Source organism: Paroedura picta, chromosome 6, assembly GCF_049243985.1.
Source record: "Paroedura picta isolate Pp20150507F chromosome 6, Ppicta_v3.0, whole genome shotgun sequence".
NCBI lineage: Eukaryota > Metazoa > Chordata > Lepidosauria > Squamata > Gekkonidae > Paroedura > Paroedura picta.
In genome coordinates this window covers 99,059,073-99,082,598 of record NC_135374.1, presented here as the reverse complement: position 1 = coordinate 99,082,598, position 23,526 = coordinate 99,059,073, and the positions used below count along the sequence as shown (strand labels likewise).

General features: G+C 43.3%; 1 protein-coding gene across 15 annotated transcripts in view; it reads right to left on the bottom strand.

Annotated features, from left to right (window-relative positions):
* DOCK9 (dedicator of cytokinesis 9) overlaps nt 1-23,526 on the bottom strand; it is a 158,043-nt gene that overhangs the window by 115,127 nt on the left and 19,390 nt on the right. For 4 of the 15 annotated variants that reach the window (XM_077343835.1, XM_077343836.1, XM_077343840.1 and 1 more), the window contains exon 1: nt 21,682-22,276. The exons of 5 other annotated variants lie outside the window; for them this stretch is intronic. In XM_077343835.1, coding sequence (XP_077199950.1) covers nt 21,682-21,843 — 162 coding nt within the window. In that variant the 5' untranslated portion in view covers nt 21,844-22,276. Of the gene's footprint in view, nt 1-3,264; nt 3,538-21,681; nt 22,277-23,526 lie in introns of those variants that run through there. 6 more of the 15 variants (XM_077343829.1, XM_077343834.1, XM_077343837.1 and 3 more) reach the window with 3 other exon arrangements.

Here is a 23,526-nt window from a genome sequence, read left to right as displayed (position 1 = left end):
GCTAAAGCAGTTCTGCAGAGCCTGCAAGAGGGAGCTCTTCCACCAGGCATTTGGTTGAGACTGAACAAACCAGCAACATATGCAGGGCCCCTGCTCCCTCCCAGAAATCCACTTATGCGTTCTGCTCTGGACCTGTTTGCATCGTTAAGAGTTTTAATGTTAATATTATTATTGTTGTTAGGAAAAACTAAATTCCATGTACTGTTTTCTACGTTTTATGCAAACCACCCTGAGCCTCAGGGGAGGGTGGTATATAAATACAAGAAATAAATAAACAGTTACAGTTCAGGCTTTGGAAAATTTTTATTGAAACGGATTTGCTATTATTCACCATTGTTGAGTCCCAGTGTAGAGTGTTGGACTAGGATCTGGGAGACCCAGGTTTCACTTACCCACTCTGCAAGAAAGCCAGATCCCCTGCTATAATGGCAGACCTGCCACATATCCACATTCTCCACTGGTGTTTTAAGGTTAGTGGGGGGAAATGGAGAGTGAGCCGTCATACTGAAATATGAGATCACTTTCAGGAAAAGAAAACAGAAGTGATGCCATTGTGATCTAGAATTCACGCAGAGTTTTGAATAATCACTTCCTTTTTTTTTTTGCCCTATAATCATAGAGTTGGAAGGGACCTCCTGGGTCATCTAGTCCAACCCCCTGCATCATGCAGGACACCCACAAGCCTATTACAGACACTGTAACCTGCCACCCCCTTGAACCTTCACAGAATCAGCCTCTCCATAAGATGGCTATCCAGCCTCTGTTTAAAAATTTCCAAAGATGGAGAACCCACCACCTCCCGAGGAAGTCTGTTCCCCTGAGAAACTGCTCTCCCAAGCTTTCCTCATACATCTTGGTCTCCAAACCCCTCATCATCTTCGTTGCTCTCCTTTAGACACACTCCAGTTTGTCTACATCCCTCTTCAACTGAGATGCCCAAAACTGAACACAGTACTCCAAGTGAGGCCGAACTAGAGCAAAGTGGTACCATCACCTCCCATGATCTGGACATGATGCAACATTTGATACAGCCCAAAATCCTGTTTGCCTTTTTAGCCACCGAGTCACACTGCTGACTCATATTCAATGTATGGTCTACTAAGACTCCTAGATCCTTTTTGCACATACTACTGCCAAGACTAATCTCCCCATCCTATATTGGTGTATTTGTTTTTTCCTACCTAAATGCAGAACTTTACATATGTCCCCATCGAATTTCATTTCATTCAGTTTAGACCTCGAGCCTATCAAGATCATCCTGTATTCTGATTCTGAGCCTTCTGTTGTGTTTGCTACTACTCCCAGTCTAGTATCATCTGCAATTTTAATAAGTATTCCCTCTAATCCCTCATCCAAATAATTTATAAACATGTTGAACAACACAGGCCCCAGGACAGATCCCTGGGGCACTCCACTTGTCAAGAGGAAGAATAAAATGCCCTATGAGCATTATGCCCCAACATGACAAGGGTACACCTGTTTCCACACCACAATTCTTCCTGGGGTGCTACCAGCCCTACCACTGTGTCATGGAAACTTAAATTCATCAAATCATAGAGTTGGAAGGGATTTCCAGGGTCATCTAGTCCAACCCCCTGCACAATGCAGGAAACACTTGCTGGGCCCATCATACACACACACAGCCCAAATCACCTCACAGGATTCTTGTGAGGATAAAACAGAGGAGGGACGAATATACGATGCTTTGGGTCTCTATAGGAGAGAAAGACATGGTATGATATAATAATATAAATAAATACGTAAATTAGAAGTGATTGTTTTAATTCTTAGCAGCCCTTTGAATTTTTCAGCTGAAAACACCAAGTAGAAATGTTAAATAAAAATCAAAAGTGGAGCCTGTGTTTCAGACCACAAATTCCTGCATGAGTTCCAAGGTCAGTTGTGTGTGGGAAATGGAACAAGACGGCTTCAGCCCCTTTTTCCCAGCTGTTTTAGTAGTAATGGGCAAACAGACGAGAAATGAGCAACACAGTTCTGTTTAAATGCTTACTTTTCTGAACACAAATAATGCATTAGTTCTTTATTTAGAATAGAACAAGCGTTCAAAAAAATGTACCATAACAATGAACACTTGCTGAAAACGTCCTGGGTGGAAATCTGGACACTACACATAATGAACACCCACACCCAAGGATTACTGGCTTCTTAACAAAAAAAATTAAACACTGGGTGTGGCTTGCAAATTTTTTACCAGTACATACTTCCTTTGGTATCAACTAAGGAGCTATTAGGACATAATCCCCTCCTCTAGTCTCATCAAAAATCAATGAAAATAAAATGCATCTGGAACATGGATTTTGCAGGAAGGAGACACAAACAAAACCTGGCAGGAATCTAGAAAGCCACTCCCTGGAGTTTTTTTTTTTTTTTTTTAGCCATCAAATCCTGTATGAGTTTCTCTAGTACAATGGGTTTATTCTTCCTTGGAGCACCTCCGTATCTGCAAACGTCTCAGTAGACTTTATCACTGACAGATTATAACAATACACTCATGTCCTAATACTGACAGCTTGGCAGTTGTAGTAATTACTTATTTGCAGCTGCAAAGTTTAAAAAGAAAGTTTTCCAGTTAATTCCTTGGCAAACTGCTGAAATAACTAATTGAGAGAAGTGCGATAATTCTTTAAATTAATTCTGTCAACTCACAGACTATGAAAAGTCTGCTTTCTCCTTCACTCACACACACACACAAATGAAAACACATGACAAAACACACATTTGCATCAAGGAAATGCAACCAAAAGCAAGCCATACAACTCTTCAGATCCTACACAGGTGATCATCACAATGCACACCAGAAATATAAAGCAGGCTGTTTGTATTCCTTCTTCACTACCTGTGCAGATATTTCCCTCCAGTGCAGATATCTAACAACTCAAGAGTACTGAAGTTCTGAGCCTGCATGTTTTAAATGCTTGCCTTAAGGCAACAATGGAAGCAATAGTATACCTACACTTCAAAGACAAAACTACTTTGCACTGAAAAGGAACAGACCCTGGAATATTTGCTTCCCTACGTTCTTTAAAACACTGAAAAGATTTAGAGTAGTACAGCTTTACTTTACTAATTTAGCATTCGGAAACAAAAACTGTATAGTATTTAAAACTTTTTACTCTACTGCAGAACCACAGCATCTGGAGAGAAAGATCATAGCAAACCACAAAGGAACACCAATTATTAGAGGGCGTCCTTCCACTTTATGGCAAAATTAATACAAACCAACACCATCTCTCAGACACTTACCAAAACTTCTACTGGATTGTCTGTCTCTGCTTCAGCAGCTGCAGCATCTGGACACTTCTGTGGAGACTCTATAACAAGTTCTTTTTTAATATGTTTACTGTTTGTCCTCGCCAGCATTGTTAAAACAACAAAATAATGAACCGAGCTATAGACCTAAGAAATTTTCTGTTCTGACAACAGCATGCCTGTGGTCTGCAGAAAAGGAAAGCGTCCTCCACCTACATGCTAGTGAAGAGTTCAAAGCGGTTGTGCTACTTTACAGCAGTCTGAGTCAAGTTATGGTGGGAATGCATGACAGATGAAGGCCAGCCTGGAGGGAGGGGGAGTGTGGGAGAAGAGGAGGCGGATCAACTTCTCAGCTTCAGGAACACAAAGCTATTTTTTTCCCCTCACAGAATCATGCAGCTTAAAACCATCTAGGTTAGGAGAGCCGAGATGACTATTACCACGCTTTGATTTTTTTTTAAATATAAAAACAAATACTGACAAATTCAATATGTTAATTCAAGTCAGAGATACCTCACTGAGCAGGGTTGTTAATATGCAACTAAAACCGCTCCCTGCAGGCTCTTGCAAAACCTATCATACTTGAATCTTCAGGGCTATCACGCTTTAATGTGGAAGATCAAGACTAATGCTTATGAAGGATGACACCCAGGGTGTCTGTGTTTCAAATGCCCAAGGATTCTGAAATTTTTATATGAACGGAGTCCCAACTACGTTTTCATGTGTGGACTATTCCAAAAGTTGTAAGGCTGCTCTTCAGGGAATCCTATTCAAGCAAGGGGGAAATCACACTGATCAAGTCTCTCCTGCAGCCTTCGTCCTGCAAAGGGAAAATAGCATATGATTTTCACTGCACTGGGTCAGGAAGAATCTGAATTCTTCCTGGTTAACTAAGAGGAAGAGTTGGTTCTTCTATGCTGCTTTTCTCTACCTGAAGTAGTCTCAAAGCGGTTTACAGTCGCTTTCCCTTTCCTCTCCCCATAACAGACACCCTGTGAGGGAGGTGGGGCTGAGAGAGCCCTGATATTCGGTCAGAACAGCTTTATCAGAGCCATGGCGAGCCCAAGGTCAGCCAGTTAGTTGCATATGGGGCAGCACAGAATTGAACCTGGCTTGCCAGATTAGAAGTCCACACTCCTAACCACTACACCAAGTTGGCTCTACTTTCCCCATGGGGACCTAATGGGGAAAGCACCGAGTAATTTCAAAGCATGCTCAAAATATGATCCCAGGAGAGAGGGATTGTTTGGACATGACTCTGCTGCACAGTCTTCTTGTTTCAAAACATTCCCTCACAAATACGAAACAAACATAGCTAATAAAAGTCTTTATATGAAATGGAAAAAATCAAACAGAATACACCTGGGCTTTATGAGATTCTTTCTGCATACCAGTCTTTACATCCTAGATATGCAATTTTACAATCATATCTGTAGCACGTACAAATGTTCTTCTCTGCTATCGGGAAAGCAGAGATTTGGGAGAACTACAGGATGGCACATGCGTTTCGTAAGATAAGGAACCTTAAAAAAACAAGCCCCCTTCATTCCTTTAAGTAACTTGTTATACTCTCCGATAACAATGGAGCAGGACAAAGACATCAGTGCTTCAAGCGTCCAGATACCAAAGAGCTGAGATGCAAACAAACACACAAGCTATTCTGAATATTTATAGGACAAAGACAATGGAACGTAACACTCCTTCAAACTGAGCTGTTAAGCAGAACCCAAACATTAGCCTACACAACACTCCTACAATACCACCTTAACTTTTTCTTTGCTCAGAATCCCTTTCATTTCCCAGCCAAAAATACCCCTATGCTTTCTTTCTTTCTCTCACATGCATTCCAAAACAGACACTCTCAGAAACATCTACACCATTCTACACTGTAACAGAACATATTTTGTATAAGACAGACACAGAGAATACTCTGTTACACAGTATTTTTCAGCAGGAGGTCAGGAACACGCCCTTCTCCTATTTTAACTAAGACCTGCCCTGAGCGAGGCTTGGCTTTCTCAACCAGGAAAGAGGGGGGGACCTTGGGTGGGCACGTACACAGCTATGCTTCCCAACCATACTCTGCACGATCACGCCACTCCTGTGGTTTCTCAAAGCCTGAAGAATGTTTCAGGGGTTTCTCAATGGTAAAGCTAAGCAAAGCTCTGATTAGGTATCTCCTAAATAAACAAACAACTGCTTTCCCTTTCTTTGGCAATGCTACAGGGTACACACCTGAGAGGTGGGAAGAGACACACAGAGTTTCCATCCCAGCCATCAGTCATAATGACCCTTCACTGTTTCTACAGCAGTGGTTCTCAACTTAGGGGTTGGGACCTCTTTGGGGGTTGAACGACCTTTTCACAGGGATTGCGGCAGGGAGAACAGCTTGGCTGGGGGGTGGGCGCCACTGTTGCTACTCCTCCTGAAGGCGGCTGCCAAATTATATACAATTTATAACCAATTTATATACAATCATGAACAATGGATCTTCACGCCATTGGTTAGTTTTGGTTTAATTTCTGTGAAAGAACACTTGCATAATTTTATGGTTGGGGGTCATCACAACATGAGGAACTGTATTAAAGGGTTGCGACATTAGGAAGGTTGAGAACCACTGTTCTACAGCGACTGCAGTGATCCTGGAAGGTATAGCGTTTGCTAGGAATTGACATTTCCTGAACAAATAGACACAAAGCTCCACTGCTCCTCCCAACCCTTATTGAAGATCTAGAGACACAAAACTGACAAATGTTCTCGCACTCAAATGGTCTTGATACTGCCTTGACAACTGCACTATTTGTCCATGCAATAATTTATTTGCAACGTATTCCCTCTAGAGATGCAATTTTAGGTGTCACATTCACCCCCACTAGAAATAAAGTTATTTTAGTGGTGATGATGTCTGTATTTTGGAATTCCATCTCTAGGGAGTTCATAAGACATTCTCCCTTTTAAAATATTGGGCAGGATTCTATGGAAAAACTTGCAGAAGGAGTTGACTATGCAGATCTCCATCCAACGCCCTGTTACTGTCACCAAAATATCCTGACGGCCAGGAGACCTTCATAAGCAACATTCGCTAAAATACAAGGGACTGCAGAGAAGTATCAGCAGGAGTCTACTATGAGTAATACTATTTAGAGGTAATACCAATGCTTGGAGAATACAACTGGCAATTATAGCTTTTACTGGTGACATGTCTGTCAATTTTATTATTAGCGTCAGGGAAGTCATACTGCCTCCTCACTCAAAGAAACTCAGCCTGTCTTTCTCAGATCATTTTGCTTGCATCACAACCAAAAGAAAATCCACAAAGGAAAAAGATACATTAGTATATTTGCCTGTTACAGATTACACTATGCTCAGAGAAGCTGCCCAAATCCACCCAAAGTTGTGTCACATGAGGAGGAGATACTAGTATCTCAGAAGCCTACAAAAATGTTTATTCCTCTCACATGGGTCATCAAAAAAAAAAAGAGTGGACAGTCTTAAATTTGCTTACAAGTTACATCCTGCTGTGTACAGAATAAGGTTTGTTAGGAACAGGCTGTTAAACCCTCCCCCACAGGCACCCACGAGCTGACGGCGGGGGCACTGGAAGCGCTCTTGGTGCCTCTGGGAGGCAGCAGGCACGCTTGGCGAGCTCTGGGGAAGGGATCTCTTCCCTCCTTCCCCCCGCCGCTAAAACTGCCTCACCGCAGCCTGCCAAGAGCACCTGCCGCCTCTGGGAGGGCGGGAACTGCAGGGGCAATAACTGTATGTATAGGCAGTTGTTGCTCTTGTTCATTTTCAGGATGGTATCTGCTGAAAGTCCTGCGCAGGGGAGAACCAAACATGGCTGACCAGATTAGTCAGTGCTACTAACCACTACACCAAGCTGGCTCCCACTAGTATAACCACAAGGTTCTTAAGCAAGGAAGATGAATTCCACTGAAACTGTGAAGAACAATGTCCTTCAAGACCCCAGGCATTCCAACCAGCATCTACCTTGTCAGGATTAATTTCCAGTTTGTTCACTCTTAGCTATTTAACCACTTGAGGCAGCATCTCAAATGGGCCATCGATGGGCCAGATGATAGATTAAGCATCTCAAATCCTCTATATCACCAGACAATATGAATAAAGAGAAAAAGAGCTGCATGTTCCCAACATTTTGATGACATTAAATTCCAAAACAGCTATTGACCTCTCCCGAAGGGCTATCCAGAAAGACAGAATAGCACATGGGATCAGACTGTATCCTGTGGAATCCCACAGGACAAATCCCACATTGATAACCGTTTCCCAGTAGCAACCTTTTGAGTCCAGTCCACAAGGAAAAATTAAAGCCAAATTTCTGATATTCAGTTTTGCATCCATAGGTCCCCTGTATCAAAAGCAGCAGATACATCCAGTAGAAGCAGCAAAGCAACATGGGTTTTGTCTATATTGTGACAAAGATAATCACTACTAGCACCTACAACTTGGCCTGAAGCTAGGCTGAAAAGGTTCTAGAGCAGCGGCCCCCAACCTTTTGGGGGGAGAGCATGGCCTGGGGCGCCGTGCATGCGCGGCAGCTCCGCACAAACATGCCTGCGCGGAGCTGTCGCACATGTGCGTTTGTGCCTGCTGGGGATGCAAATGTGCTTTTGCGACAACTCCATGCATGCGTGTTTGCGCACAACTATCAATGATTTGTAGATATAAATGATTTGTAGCAGCGGTCAGATAACCACCTCCTTTAGTGACTGAGAAGACACCCTGAGTCAGTGATTAAAGATAGAGATAAATGTCTTGTTAATTTGGTCTTTGCCTGATTTTAGCAACCAGGATGGACATGGATCCGGAGCACGTAACAGCTTTTACAAGATGATAATTGAATCCAAATGGGCCAGATGATAGATTAAGCATCTCTTCTAAAATAATTCCTCAGTCTGAGCCTTGTTACAACAAACATGAAATCAGAATGTATTTGAGAGGTGTTATCAGCAAAAGCTTTTGCAAAAGCATCACAGTTAATTTCCTGTTCCAGAGACTATTCTAGCAGCTTCAAGTTCTGCGCTCCCATAGCACCCTGAACCATTTGTCTGGAATGTCCATCTGGAATGCAGATGGACCATTTCAACTTTCTTGCAGAGTGTCAGAGCCATCAGACCATGGAACAGGTCTGAACTTTCCTCAAATACTCAGTGCCAAAGATTAGGTCCAAGGTATGATCTTTCTTACATGCTGGACCTGTCACAACTCCAACAAGATGGCTAGTGCAGAAGGCTGAGTGTGAGTTAGCCCTTTGTTCCTGCCATGAATTACTTGACCAGATTCCCAGAACTCTCCACAGGTAATTGTCCTGAGGTTGCTCTGGGACAGATGGTCCTCTATCACACCTTCAGATGTTTTGGTGGTTTCCTTCTCACTTAGAGATGCTAGATGTCAAGTGTTCTATTCTTTGATGATGACCATCCTGTGTGAAACTGGTTTGTGTACAACGGAATGGGGGAGGTGTGCATCTATAATTGCTTTTTGATTCCCATTACTCTGATCTTTAGCATCACAGGAGTCCTGTGATGCTGTTTGTTGTCTTCCAAAATAAACTACTGAGGGCTTTTTTTTTTTTTTTTTGCCAAAGCTTAAGTTTACTATTTTGGGGGAGATTTACCATGGTACATGACATTGAACCACAGACATACACGGAGAAAATCTAAGTGCAGAGAAGAAGATTGATAATTTAGACGATACTAAAAACTAAGCCCGCTGCACCCCGAATACAGCGGACGCTAGCGGGCCTTGTGATCGCGGCGGGGCGCGTCTCCGGCTTCCCGGCTGCTGGCCACATATGCGAGGCCGGGCGTAGGCGGGGACACGAGGTGCTGCCGCTTGCAGGCCCGCCCGGAGGCGCGCCTAACTCGAAGGAAAGCAGTCGTCTTCAGCAGCTGGCGGCTCCGCCATCGTGGCAGGTATGGCGGCGCCGGTTGTGGGCGCTCCATAAGTGGCCGGTCCTGGCGGCGTGGGGCCAGCGGGCGACCTGTGCTGTTGGGGGTGACACTGGCATGCCGGTCGTGACCGCTGCCGCATCTGGGTCTGGCGGTTGTGGGCATGGCCATTCCCGCTGATGTCTCCGGTGGGCGACCTGCTCTCGGCGCGGGCGGTGCAGGCGCCGCTCGCGTGTGTTCCATGGCTGGCTGCTGCCGGTGGGCAGTCCGGGGCGTGAGAGGCTGTGGTGCGGTGGAGTGTTAGCGGCCACAAGGTCAGCCGCCAGCACCGTCGGGTCCTGTGGGGCGCACGGCCAGGCAGCGACCTGGCCTGTGCGCAGCAAGGGTGAAAATGGCGGCGGTCGGCCGCATGCAGGTGACGGCAGAGGGGGGCGGATTGGGAGACGCAAAGCACCTCCCGATTGGCCCCTCCAATTGTCAGTCATGAGGAAGGGGCCTATCAGCACCCTTCCTCATCACAGACAGGGCCCTCCTTAGGTGCCCTTAGCTGATTATTTAATCCGCTCCGCTTATTATAGGAGACAGGAGCAAGAGAGAACAAAACCAACACTGTGGTGGCAGCTGCCATCAACATTATTTTAATCTGCACAGTCAGTCAGATCTTCAGTGGCCTATCAGAAGCTGTGACAGGAAAGAGCTCCACCTGGCTCCACCTACTTCCTGAAAATACTTGACATATAAAAGCACCTTTAACTCCAGTTAGACTTCCCCAAAGTCTTGTAGCGCAGAGTGGTAAGGCAGCAGAAATGCTGTCTGAAGCTATCTGCCCATGAAATTGGGAGTTCAATCCCAGCAGCCGGCTCAAGGTTGACTCAGCCTTACATCCTTCCGAGGTCTGTAAAATGAGTTTTAAATGAGTAAAATGAGTACCCAGCTTGCTGGGGGGTAAACGGTAATGACTGGGGAAGGCACTGGCAAACCACCCCGTATTGAGTCTGCCAAGAAAACGCTGGAGGGCGTCACACCAAGGGTCAGACATGACTCGGTGCTTGCACAGGGGATACCTTTACCTTTAGACTTCCCCAGCAAGACAGCACCCTTTATGTGAAATATAAAATGTAGTTTATCCAACAGAAACAGCATTGGTTTCTGTAATAGCAACACAATGCAAACAAAACATGTCGCCATTATAAATTCAAGATGTTACTTCAAATCAAGAAACATACACAAACGAACAAAATCAATCTTCATGCAATAGTTTCACAAGACAACCTGACAGCCAACAATTTCACGTAAGAATCCCTGCAATCATTCCAACTGATATATATTGCAGTTAATTTCAGGGGTAGTAACATTCCAACTGATATATACTGCAGTTAATTTCGGTGGTAGTAATCCTCTGAAGGCCCTATGCATACTTTCATGAAAGGTACAGTTTATTTTCAGATTCTGATATTACTAGCTGCTTTAACATTTGGCAGTCATCCAGCTCTTTGTATAAACATGTACCTGCACAAACTGTCAGAATTTCCACTTGTTTAAAAATTCCAGTCACAGGGAATTCAGATATGGAAAATAATCTGACTTTTCCTACTATATGAGAATTCAGTGCAATGTATAGATGAACTGGATCTATTTGTGATACAACATAGATATATGAAAAACACCATGCAAAATACTAACTAGATAATTATTCCAGGGTATGATTAATTTATATTTTGTTCATAGAATTAGGATGTTTCTCACGTTCAATTTTTAAACCCACAATGAAGTTCACAATAATAAGTTTGGAATATATTTTACATTTTTATTACTTGTTAGCTATCTTTGTCATTTATTTACTGAGGAGATGCCAAATAAATGACCACAGACTTATGCAACAGTTCTAAAGTATAACAAAGAGATAAATGAAGATGACCTAGGGGATGGGGCAAATAAAGGGGGGGGAAGAAAAGTTGATATGAAGAGGCATAGAGAGATATGAAAACAAACTAGAGTTTAAAAATCTGATAGCATTGTTACATTGAAGTCCTTCCAAAATAAATATTTCCTCAGATTATGCTGGAAGATCTGTAACAATAGTGCCAGTCTCACATCCTAGGGAACTGTTCCACAGGTTAGAGGCAGAAGTAAACAATTTCCTGCAAAGCAAAATTCCCTGCAGCAAGCCCCTCTCCTGGATAACCTCAGACTGTAGGGAAGTTCATTTATTTAAGCACTTTTAGCCTGCCTTTCCCTCCAGAAACACCAAACATTTTACAAACAAACAAAATCATTTAGACATCAAATAAAGAAAATGCAACCAAATCAGGGCTGGGCCTAACAGGCTGACTATCACAGGCCCTAAGCTGCAAACCATCAGCCAAGAACCTATGTGAAATACCTGCAATGAGAGTAGGGTTTGCCTGGTCCACTATGGAAAATTCGTGGAGATTCTGAGCCTCGGGAGGACATGGTTTGGAGAGAAGAGCGACCCTAGCACGGTATGATGTCATAGAGTCTAGCTTCTAATGCAGCCACTTTCTCCAGGGGAACTGGTGTATACAAATGATCAGATGGAATTCTGGAAGTTCCCTAGCCACCACCTGGAGGTTGGAAATCCTAAACTAGAGTACAAGTCAGCGTAAATTCAGATTTTCTTTCCCCCCCTGAATTTATTAGTTTTATCTGTAAACTGCTCCGCGGTTATAAATAAAAGAGTAAGGGCAAGTTGGGAGGAGTTAGGGCGGGCTCTGTCCAGGATAAAAACTCGGAGGGGCGAATCAGGAGCCGAAAAGCGGCTCATGATTCGGCCCTCCAAGTGTCAATCCTGGACCAAGGAGGCAATGGGGAGGCACACAAAGAGCGCCTCGCCATTGCCTCCTTGGCCGCCATTGATTACGCCTCGCTGCGGGGAAAGGAGCAGAGACGCCGTGTCGAAGACGTGCCAACCCTGCTCTTTTCCAGCCACACAACCTCCCAACTTGCTGGCAAAGGGCCTGGGACACCGCGCCCCTTCACCACCGCCCATCGCTGCCCGTCGCCGATGCTGCCCGGAGCTTCCCCAACGCCACGGCTGCTTCCTGCCCGCTGCCCGCTGCCCGCTGCCGCTCCCATGCGCGCTTCCCCCAGCATCGCAGCCGTTCCCCCACGAACCTGCCTGCTGCCATTGCCCCGTGGAGACTCACACCAAGCCGCTCCGCCACCACCGCTGTCTCTGACCCGCCGCTGTCCGTCACAAGCATGGGCCCACGCAGCCTGCGCCGCCGCTGTCCCGCCGCTGCTGACCTGCTGCCGACCTTGCCGCGACTGGAACGCCGCCACCTCTGCCACCGCTTCTACCCCGCCACCCCCCTCCCTGTCGCTGCAACACCACCGCCCGCGCCGCCCCTCCAACACCGCCGCCAGTGGCCACACTTCCACGCCAACACCACCGGCGCACCTGGCCCGCCACCCCCGCGGCGAACCACGTGCCTGCCCGGCTCACAACCGTCCACCGAACTGCGGCCCTGTGATTCCCGCCCACTGAAGAGCGGGGGGGAGGCTTCTACCGCCCCATGGCCGCAGCAGCCTTTGGGAGTCGGGGGGGAAGCCGCGCCCATCTAGCGCCCATTTTATTTAAAAATAAAATGGGCTTTAGATCTAGTATAACATAAAAGAAAAAGACAGAAAGATAGAATACAGTGCTATTAGACTTCCATATGGTTATAGTTAATGAGCCTCTTGTGGCGTAGAGTGGTAAGCAGCAGAAATGCTGTCTGAAGCTGTCTGTCCATGAGGTTGGGAGTTCGATCCCAACAGCCGGCTCAAGGTTGACTCAGCCATCCTTCTGAGGTCGGTAAAATGAGTACCCAGCTTGCTGGGGGGTAAAACGGTAATGACTGGGAAAGGCACTGACAAGGCCACCCTGTATTGAATCTGCCATGAAAACGCTGAAGGGCATCATCCCAAGGGTCAGACATGACTTGGTGCTTGCACAGGGGATACCTTTACCTTTACCTATGGTTATAGTTTATCCTGATTCAACTAATCCATTTATTAACTATCTATGTATATAGTCTGTATAGTAATGACTCTGGTCTGCCGTTCACTAAGCTGGTTAGCTTTGTCATTTTAGATAGTTCTTCTAGTTTATCCAAGCATTTCATTATTTTGGTAAATTCCTGTTTTTTCCAGTTCTTAGCTATAATTAATCTTGCCGCTGTAGTTGCATGAAAAAAAAAAGTCTGGCATTACACTTAATAACATGTAGTCAGGATACATCAGAAATTTAATATTTAACATCTTTTCTAAAGTAGTATGAATTTTAATCCAAAACTTCATTATTTTGCACCACCACCATATATGATAGGACCCAACCTTGTCCTTATATCACCAACATTTATTATCACATTTTTTAGACATTTTGTTTTTGGATGTGACATACCATTTTGTACCAATTTTCTCTTAAACATTTCATATGTCTTACCCCACAAAAATTTTCACTCATCCAAATTCTGCATCCATTTGATCATACAATATTTAACCTCTTCATTTTCAGTTTCATATTTTAACAACAGCTTATAAATTTGCCCTTGTAAATGAGGTTTAGCTTGGATTATGGTATTTTCACACTTGGCGAGGGCAGGAATAGTGTTTGTTTGCTCTTTAAAATTCCGCCTTAAACCGAGTTGAAAGTATTCAACCCATCAAATGTCTATCCCCTCCTTATTGAGTGACTCAAAGGTTTTTAACTTTACCATTGCGCTCAGCAGGTCTTCATCTAAATTCAAATTTACCTCCCATCCATATGGGTGGAGGTAGAAGCACTCCTTCAGGTGCAGGAGACTCAAGATTTTTAATGACTTAAAAATTAAAAATAAAACCAGCCCTTTGTATTGGTTAAGCTCTTGGGGTGAATGCTAGACTGTCGTTCTACTACATGCCCTCAAACTTTTTAGCAAGAACCTCAACACAATATAAGTTTCCCATAGGTTGCCAGCTCAATGTTGGCAACCCTAGGCTAGAAAATAAAATGGAAATAAATGCAGTTAGAATAACTCTGCTATTGCATACTTGTTAACATTCTGGTCATTACATTTTAGGCCAGCTGAGGTCTCTAGATTACCTTTGAAGACTGCACTGTGTAAAATATAGTAGATCATTTCATATGTTCCCACAACATTTGCAAGACTACGAGCAGCTTAACCAATCCAAGCTGTAAGAAATGCTCCTAGAGATATAAAATCTCAGGGGGAAATACATTCCAAAATCTGGGGCTGGAAATCCTTTCTACCTCTTCCGAAGAGCTTCTTTATCATTTTTCCTAATAGAAAAATCTGAAATGTTGTATCTGATCAGATTTTCCCCCTGCCCCTTAATGCCTATTTATAAATGCTTTGGTTAATAGGTTGTTCAGCCCTTCTAGAATGTGACAATGAGCTATCCGAGGCTGGAATTGTCTTAATGTGAAATCTATGGCTTTCAACTCCAGAATGCTGATGCTCAATCTTGTATCTGACTCAGGACACCAGATTTGAATTGGTTGTTGTCCAGCATTCCCCTCCTGCCATAATAAGTTGGACTCTGTAAAGATCTGTCTTATCTCCAATGTCTAATATGTCTTGACTTGGGGTAAGTTGCACCTCTTTGCTCATCACAGCAGGCTGATCTTTACTGTGTTTGACACTGGAAACTGGAAAAGCCTTACCAGTTGTTGCAATCCTGCATGTAGTCATCCCCTCTGGATTGAGTATGCATGATATTAGTAGACCCCCAAAGTTTGGTCAGGGTCATTGTGGAAGTGAATCTGCTTGTGATCACAGACTTTACATCTCTCCAATAAACTGGCAGAGACAAGTAATTGCCTGTTGTATTGATGACATCAAAAAGCTCTAGCCTTGTACAAGGTTCAGTGAGTTCTTCTGCAGGTTTATGTTGAAGCATGCAACTTCTTGATAAACCCTGGGCAATGCACTTGTATTTCAATTGCTTTTCAGGAAGCCCTAGAAATGAAAATGCTCTTTCAGTAATGTCAATGGGGAGGGTATCTTTATTTCCCCTAGGTCTAGTTTTCTGATTTGGTCATGCAAGGATTTTCTCTTTATCTGCTGGGGACTCTTCGCAAGGAAGGGTTGGCCACAGCTGCTGGAGTGAGCTGACTTTGGGCCTTCCTGGTTTCCCCAACAGTCTCCCTTGTGGCTGACATTAAGAACAGGCTGGTTTCTTCCTCAGACAGAAATTCATCACTGCCATCCTTCTTCGCCATAATTGGAGCAGCCAATTGGTCTTGCTCTCTGTCATTGCCACAAACTAGCGACTATTGCTACAGTGAGCTTGACAGATGCCTTTCATTGCGCCCCCAGGGATCAGGGGAGGGAAGGGTTTTGGGTCAAAAGAAAGAGAAGAGAAACAGGATAGAATAAACTTTTAGAGAAGAGTGAAAAAAGAGGAAAAAAGAGATTTTAGGATAGAAAAAGGCAAAGTCTATTTATTAGCTGCTCTTCCTGTTGAGGCAGGAAAGGGAGTGACTCTTACAGGCAAGAGACAAAAATGCGGTTTTCACCTCCCTGATTGGACAGTGAGGTTCACCCTTCAAAATGTCATCTGCCTCAGAGGAACATTAACCACTAAATACTGGTGAGAAGGTTTGCAGCAGCACTTCGGATACAGTGGGGAAGGGAGAGTAAACTAATGTGCAAGTCGGGAGTACTGTGCTGGTGGAAGAGGTCAGTAGCACGTGCTAGTAAGTTGCGTAAGAGTGGTGTAAGTAGGGAAAAGACACAGAGAAGGTACTATAAAAGCAAGTGTGTGAATTTTCATGACCCACCACTTACACAAACACAAAAAGAAGGCATTGTGTCCGTCAACATTTTACACCCTGAACTAGCAATTGCTCAGTTTAAAATACATGAACCCATTTACTATTGTACTGAAGAGTCATAGAACAGCAACTTCATTCATTACGGGCTGTGAGAAACTATACAAGAAAACTATTATTTATAGTTGTGACAGGGCCTTGCTTAAACCTCCCACCACAGCCAGCTCAAGAAGGAAAGTAACTTTTTAGCTTATCGGGGGATTTACTGCAATTCTAAGGGTACGATCAGCCATATGTCTTCACCGAAGTCTGATTAGGGCACCATCTTCTAATCCTCTGACAATCTCCAGGGTACCCCTCTGATCCTTTAGCCTTGGTCTCTCCCATCCTTGTTTTTTTCAAACTCATATTCTTTCTTCTCTCTTTCTCATTCACCTGCCCACCTTAGGTCCTCTCTTTTACCACCAGGATTCTCCAGCAGCTCTTCTTGCTGCCTTAACTTTATACTTCATTTCTGGTCTATGGCTTCACACCTCGGCCTACCTGCTGACATTCTTTTCCTCCTCATTGTTACCATCTTATCTGATGCCATGTGGCACCTAGGAACCATGCCACCAAGTCCCACGTCTGGCCAGAATGGATCCTAGTGCCTACAGGTAAACTGATCCCAGCTGCCACCTGCAGTGTTAAGTTAAGCAGCTGATAGTAAAGACCCAAGAAGCTTCCTTGTTAATCCCTTTTTAATGCTCTTCCAGGGCAGTTTCACCTGCAGTCTCCTCATTTCAGGTGACTCAGAATGCCAATCAGTTAGGTAAGCTGCTGCTGTCGCCCCTGCTTCTTCACAGTACCTAAAAACAGCTGAATCAAAAACTGTTTTTTCTGACAGGAATTACTCATCACCCAACAAATTGAAGGTTTTTTTTTTAATCGACAATAATGTGAGTGTACAGAGAGACGGGTAATTACTAAAACATGAAACACAGTAAGCACCCTGGTAACTACAGTGATATTACTATGCATATTTAAACAAAGTGTGTCGAATCCTTTGGAAAAGAGCTCCACAGGTAACTGGGAAGGCAATATTTGCCCATATCCCACTCTCAGCAACAGCCCTTTAGCTCCTTCCTCATGCTGCTCCTAGGAAGTCCCTCATCCCAAAGAAGTAGCAATTCAGGGGTCGTTTTTCATGTTTCCATGCTAGGAATTTAGACCATACCCAACCCATCATTTTACTGAAACTGTTGCAACCCTACTGACCTATGACAGTGGTTTTCAAGTGCCTCTTACGGGTGGGTTATGGTATTTTGCTCCCACCACCCTCCTAAAAGATGGTTACAATATGCCAAGAGGTACGTGGGTTCCCCTGCACCATTGTGAACTAAACATGTCCTGACACAATCACAGTATTACACCCAGTCTCAGAGGCTTCCAGAAGACATGAAGGACTCCCAGTTCTAGAGGAGATGCCATGGCTGCCATAGCACCTGCAAAATCCAGGCTGGCTTCTTGAGCCTTGGAAGTGTCACTCCCAATAGGACTGCTGAGAAAAGTGGCAATAAGATGAATAAGCCTAGACAAGCTAGTTAGACCACAATGGTAGCAACTACAGAGTCCAGGGCATCTCTCAGTAAGCCTGACACGTGAGAAACGTGTTGATGACGCCACCAAATTGGAAAAAGTGTGTAAGAATGTTCCTATTGCCATTAGGGGTCTGCATTCAGCTATATTTGAGTACATAGATCTCAGAATTTTTTCAACCATATGAAATAGCTGGGTCTCAAATATCCCAAAAATATTCAGGATTTCTGGGACCACCATTTAATCACTTCTGGGTGATCTTGTGAATTGGAGAAGATGTTTAAAGGATATTCACTTGTGACTTGGTTCCCTTTAAATGCCTTTTCCCCTCTTCTATTTAAGCCAATAGAGGACAGAGGCATCTTCTTTGGGGGCCCACAGAATTGGATCCCCTGTTCCAACTTTTGAAACTTGGGGATTTTTTTTTTGAGGAGAGGTGCCAGCAGCTATGCTGAAAATATGATACCTCTATCTCAACGAACAGACCCCATAGATCCCAGATTGATTCCCTATTATATCCTACTAGCTTCAAAGCCCGTTCCTAAGAACGGGCCTTTAAAGGGTCCCCTTCCCCAGCCCCCAGTTCAAGGTGGCGGGCGGGGGCTGGGCAGCTCGTTAGCAGGGCTGAGTCAGAGCTCCTTAGCAGGCAGTCAGCAGGCCCAGGCTAGCAGGCCCTCGTTAGCAAGGCCTCCACCACAACCCTTTGCCCAGGGCCCTCTCCCTTTACCTGTTGCTGGCTCCAGGCACTGAGGTGTCTGAGAGCAAAGAGGCTAGAGTCCAGGGATGGAGAGCGGGAGCTGCAGGGGCAGGGCCAATCAGGACAAATCTGGCTGCACCCTGATTGGCCCTATTCTAACTTGGATAGCCGGACACATCCCACCCCCTAGGCTGTTTCATAAATATACAAAGGAACAGCAATGGATAAGGATGGGGACCATTGTCTAGAATGGTTCCCAAAGGGTATAGTGGAACCTGAAAAATCCTGAATCCAAATGCCATGCCAATCCTGAGATTTGGGAACATCAGCAAATATCTATTGTGGGGGCTTTTACATGCCCAAACCTGTAAAATACCACTTTTTTTTTTTTACATGACCCCAGTTGTCATTTCAGACCGATCTGGACTCTGTCACCCAGGTAGCAAAAATTTAAGCACTGTACATACAAATGAGTATTGATTTGGCTTCCCACTATGTGGATAGTTGAGAGATCTACATTGTGGCATATTGTCCATTGCCATATTCTGCTTCCTTCTTGGCATAACCTGAATGATTTCGTACCCTCTTGTACCCTCTTGCTTGTTGAGATATTTGACCAGCAGAACTGAATGGCCTTGAATCGTGTCTGCAAAAGAAGGACGTGCTTAACAGCTCTAAGTTCTAGTATGTCAGAGTGCAATTAAATTTAATACTAATATCCTTCCTAGTACCTTAGGTTAGCAATCCCCAACCTGTGGGCTGCGGACCACATGTGGTCCTTCGACTAATTGGAGGTGGGCCGCAAAGGACGCCTTCTCCCCCCCCCCCCAGCCTTTTACTTCATCCCCCTCGGCCCTTTACAATCCACTTCGGGTGTCATTGTCTCCCATCACTCCCAGATGGGACTATCTCGTTGCAGAGAAACAAGCTCAGGGTTCCCATTGATTTGTCATTGTCATGAGTTAAAATTTCCATGAAAATAAAATGTTCCTTATGTTCACTGTTGTGGCGTGTCTGTATCTTATTTTGAAGGGATGTTTAAACATTACCATAGCGATCAGAGAGCATTAGGGCAGTGGTTGAGAGTAGAGGAGTAAACTACCCCCCACCGGGCCTCAGTAAAATTGTCAAGCGTTGAGTGGTCCCCGGTGATAAAAAGGTTGGGGACCACTGCCCTAGGTGATGTTTCCACCACAATATGAACTCCATCCTATCAACAAGGCATACATGGAAATCTCAAAATCACAGGATGCAGACCCTAAGAAGATATGTTAGTCTAATGTGACGTACATATGGTCGAGACCATCATCTTAGACGTTTGGAATCTCTGCCACAGAAAACTGCAGGTTAGTGGTATAATTATGGATATATTTGGCCCTTTGCAAGAGAAGCAATGCAATACCCTTAACCATATTAATGTGGATACCTATGAACCCATTACATGGGATGAAGCTTAGACTTCTCTTAAGGAATCTGAGGCTAGTCAGGGTGGGCAAGACGCAGTCTAAGTTGGCTGGGAGGGCAGAAGGTGAATCTGCAATGATTATCCAATAATCTAAATATGGGTATATGGAGCAGCCTTGGAGCCTCAAATGGACTACTACAACTGACGTGCATTTTGTGATGACCCTGGGTGCATGGTAATGTGAAAGCAAGCATCCTTGAGGTCAATCACAATGAACCACAGGTTCTTCTACAGCAGGGGAAGAACCTTAAGCAAGGATAATATTCTGAGCCTTGGCACATGGATGTAGTTGTATAAGGAGCAGAAGTTCAAAATTGGTCTCTTATCTCCTCCTTTTTCATCTATAGCAAAGTATCTGGAATAGAACCCAAAAGTTGGTGAATCTGACTTGAGGGCTGTAATTGCACCCTTGTCAATCACTGAAGTAACCTCGTTGTCAAGGAATGTCACCACTTCCCATGCTGCACCCACAAAACTCTCAAGATTACTAGGCACAAGTACACAACCCTAAGTGGAATAGTGATGATTTTATTCTCTTTAGTGCACAGCCAGAAGACCTTTCTCTGGGTGTGCTGACAATCTCACTCTCCTACCTGCAAGTTTCTATAGCGGCAGGGAAAAACAAGGCTATATGTGCGTCTGTACTTAATTTAAAATATATACAGTATTTGCTGGTGTATAAGACTGCTTTTCCCCCCTGAAAAACATGCCTCCAAGGGGGGGGGGGTCGTCCTATACGCCAGGTGCACTTCATGTAACAAACTCTAGATTTTGAGTGGAAATGTTGGGGGTCGTCTTATACGCCCAGTCGTCTTATACGCCGGCAAATACGGTATATAGAATCAGTGACCTATACAAATGGCATGTATAACTTTTAAATTATGAATAACAGACACTGGCATTTTAAGCTGGCCAATATCCAATACTGATCAAAGGTCATTCACTGATACATCATAATCTCTTATTTTTTACTGGTTCATTGAGCTTGATCATTATTTGCTGTACTGTAAGTGCTGAAAATGTTCCTAACTTCAAATTTGCTTACTGCTTTAATTGCGATGTGGAAAACCAAAAAAATGAATCTCTAAAGGATTAATGAAGTACCCAACTGCCAATAACTCTAACAAAGACTTAAAGGAAGGTACATGCCAAAAGGAAATGCTCTGATCAAAGACTGTATATTAAAAGACAGTAAAATGTTTCTGGGCAAACATAATCTTGGTTCACAGTTACACTTATGAACAAAAGGGAACTAGAATTTGTAGTATTGTATTCTACCTTAAACACTTAAAAAAAAAAAGTTCACATCTACTCATGCACACAAGACTTCTGAGCAAATAGCTCATATCAGCTAAGATATTTCCCACATATGTAAGGTACAATTACAATAGGCCTGATAAAAATAAGCATAACTATATCCTAATAGTTGCTAATCAGCACCTATCTGTCCAATTAATCAACTACCTTCTACCTACAAAGTATCTGGATATAAATATAAGAACCAGGAACAGCTCCACTAAGTACCCCCCCCCCCCCCCCGCCGTGCATTTTGCTTGTTGTCCATACATTTAGGCACCAACAATGAGAAGATTTTCTTGGAAATAAGCCCCATTACTTAAGACGATTCCTTGTGTATTATATGCAAAAAATTAACAAAACCTGGGTGCTTTCCACGCATTTGGCTCCAAATTGTAGTTTAGTTCAGCAGTGACTGCATCTCGAGATACGATTTGAATAATACAAAACCAGAAAGGTTGCTATAAATATTTTAAGCATATCTACATAGACGCCACTTGATGTTTTCTACAAATACTATCTTTAATGAAACAAGAGCAGTAGCACTTAAAGGCTATATCCATTCTGAAAGAATTTATAGTGCTAATAGAAGAGATTGTGGGTTGGGTAGTTTCAGCAACACTGGATAACAACACAACCACATTAAACCAGTTAAATTATATTCACAAAACAAATCAGCATTTACCAGGAATGAATGGATCAGTATTCCGGAGTCTTCTTTCATCAAAGTAGGCACTGTATATTCCAAAGCATTATTCTCTCCTTGATATTTGCAAATGTATGAACAGTTTCTTTCAATGACTGTACGAATACCTTTGAAGAGAATCACGCTAGTAGTGCAACCCATTCCAAATGCATTTAAAATTGCATTTCTAGCAAACTGAATATTTTCGTCTCACAGGGATCGTTTTCTCCACAATCTTCTCCAATTCTGGCAGCTAGGATCCACTGAAATTAGATGCCATCAGCCACTGCGCTGCAATCTTAGCCGAGTGACAAAAATTCAGGAGGTTTCCAACATGAGCCACACCTTAGAGAACAGCCTCCTCAATAGGATGCTTTCTAAAATGCCAATACACATAGACTGAAAGGAACGCTGTCAAAGAAATCGCCTTGGTTCCATCCTCAAATGCTACCAAAGATTCAAGCAAAGATGCTGCTTCTGTTTCTGCTGCCAGGCACAAAGAATCCTCATCTGCTATAAGAAAAAAAAAACCCTCTGCCAGAGTGCTTAGCTTGGAATTCGTACCAGTAGACGATGTTTCGATGCTTGACCTAAATGTTCTTTTTTTTTTAGTACTGCATTGAAAAAACCTGACAAGGAAGCTTGCACCCCAATCAAAATTCAAGAGAAATGTCCCGCCTACTGCTGCTATGGAAACACTTTACACATGGTACTGCACAAGTCTACTTCAAAAAAGCTCACGTATGCCTGTAGAAAACCACCAGAGAGCACAAAATTGTCAATATTCTTTTCACGGCCCCCCGCAATCATTAGCTGAGTGAAAGATAAAACATATCTAAATATTCTTTCATATTTGCATTCATAGTTGTGGTTTGATTCTAATTACTGATATAAATCCCACTGGCCATGCTGGGAATAATTTTCTAGGTTTAATTTTTTTGTGGTTTGATCTTTGATGTAGCTTTCCGAAACAACAAAAAATTAAACTTAGAAAATTATTCCCAGCATGGCCAATGGAAATTAGAATCAAACTACAACTATGAATGTAAATATTAAAAATACTTGGTTACTAAATATGTAACACTCATGTACACTATTAAGTTTCCTTACTGTAACCATTTAATTCTAAAAATGGGATTAAAAGTTCCGAGGAATGACTACAATACAGGCACCTTTATTGGAAAAGCAAAACATTCTCCATGTAAGTTTTCTTTTTCAAAAATTGTTTATAACCCTTGTACTCACTAACACATCATTTTAAATATTGAAGATTTTACATTCTTTTTGGAATAAGTGCCTGTGTGCCTATTTAGTATTACATTAGTCTTAGTTTTTAATTGCATGTATTTGAATTTTGGTCTGAATGACCGTAAATAAATATTGATTGATTGACATTCGTAATATGGAAAAGAAGAATATTAAGTGCTGCACACATATAACCAGGATCAAAATAAAATAGGAATTACAACACTGAAGATTATTCGGACACAAGAAAGATTATGTACTTCTGTAAAAAAACACACTGCAGGGTCTTGCAGCAACCGTTTGCCTTGGGGTGCACAGGGAGCAGAGAAAATGGGCTACCATTCAAATCTCCTTGGTTTCTGGGATCAAAACAGGCACCCCCTGTCCACTATTCGCATTTTAGAATGAGGGGAAAGTGAATTTTTATGAGGCAACACCAAAATGAAGAGCTCAATTTTGGTTAGTGAAAATCAGTCAAGGCAAAAAAGACAGAACACCCTCTCCCTGCCCTACACAAGCAGAAGACAAGCCAAGGCAATGGAATTAAACTTGTTAGTTTTAAACATGCCACTGGACTTTGGTTACTGCTTCAGACCAACA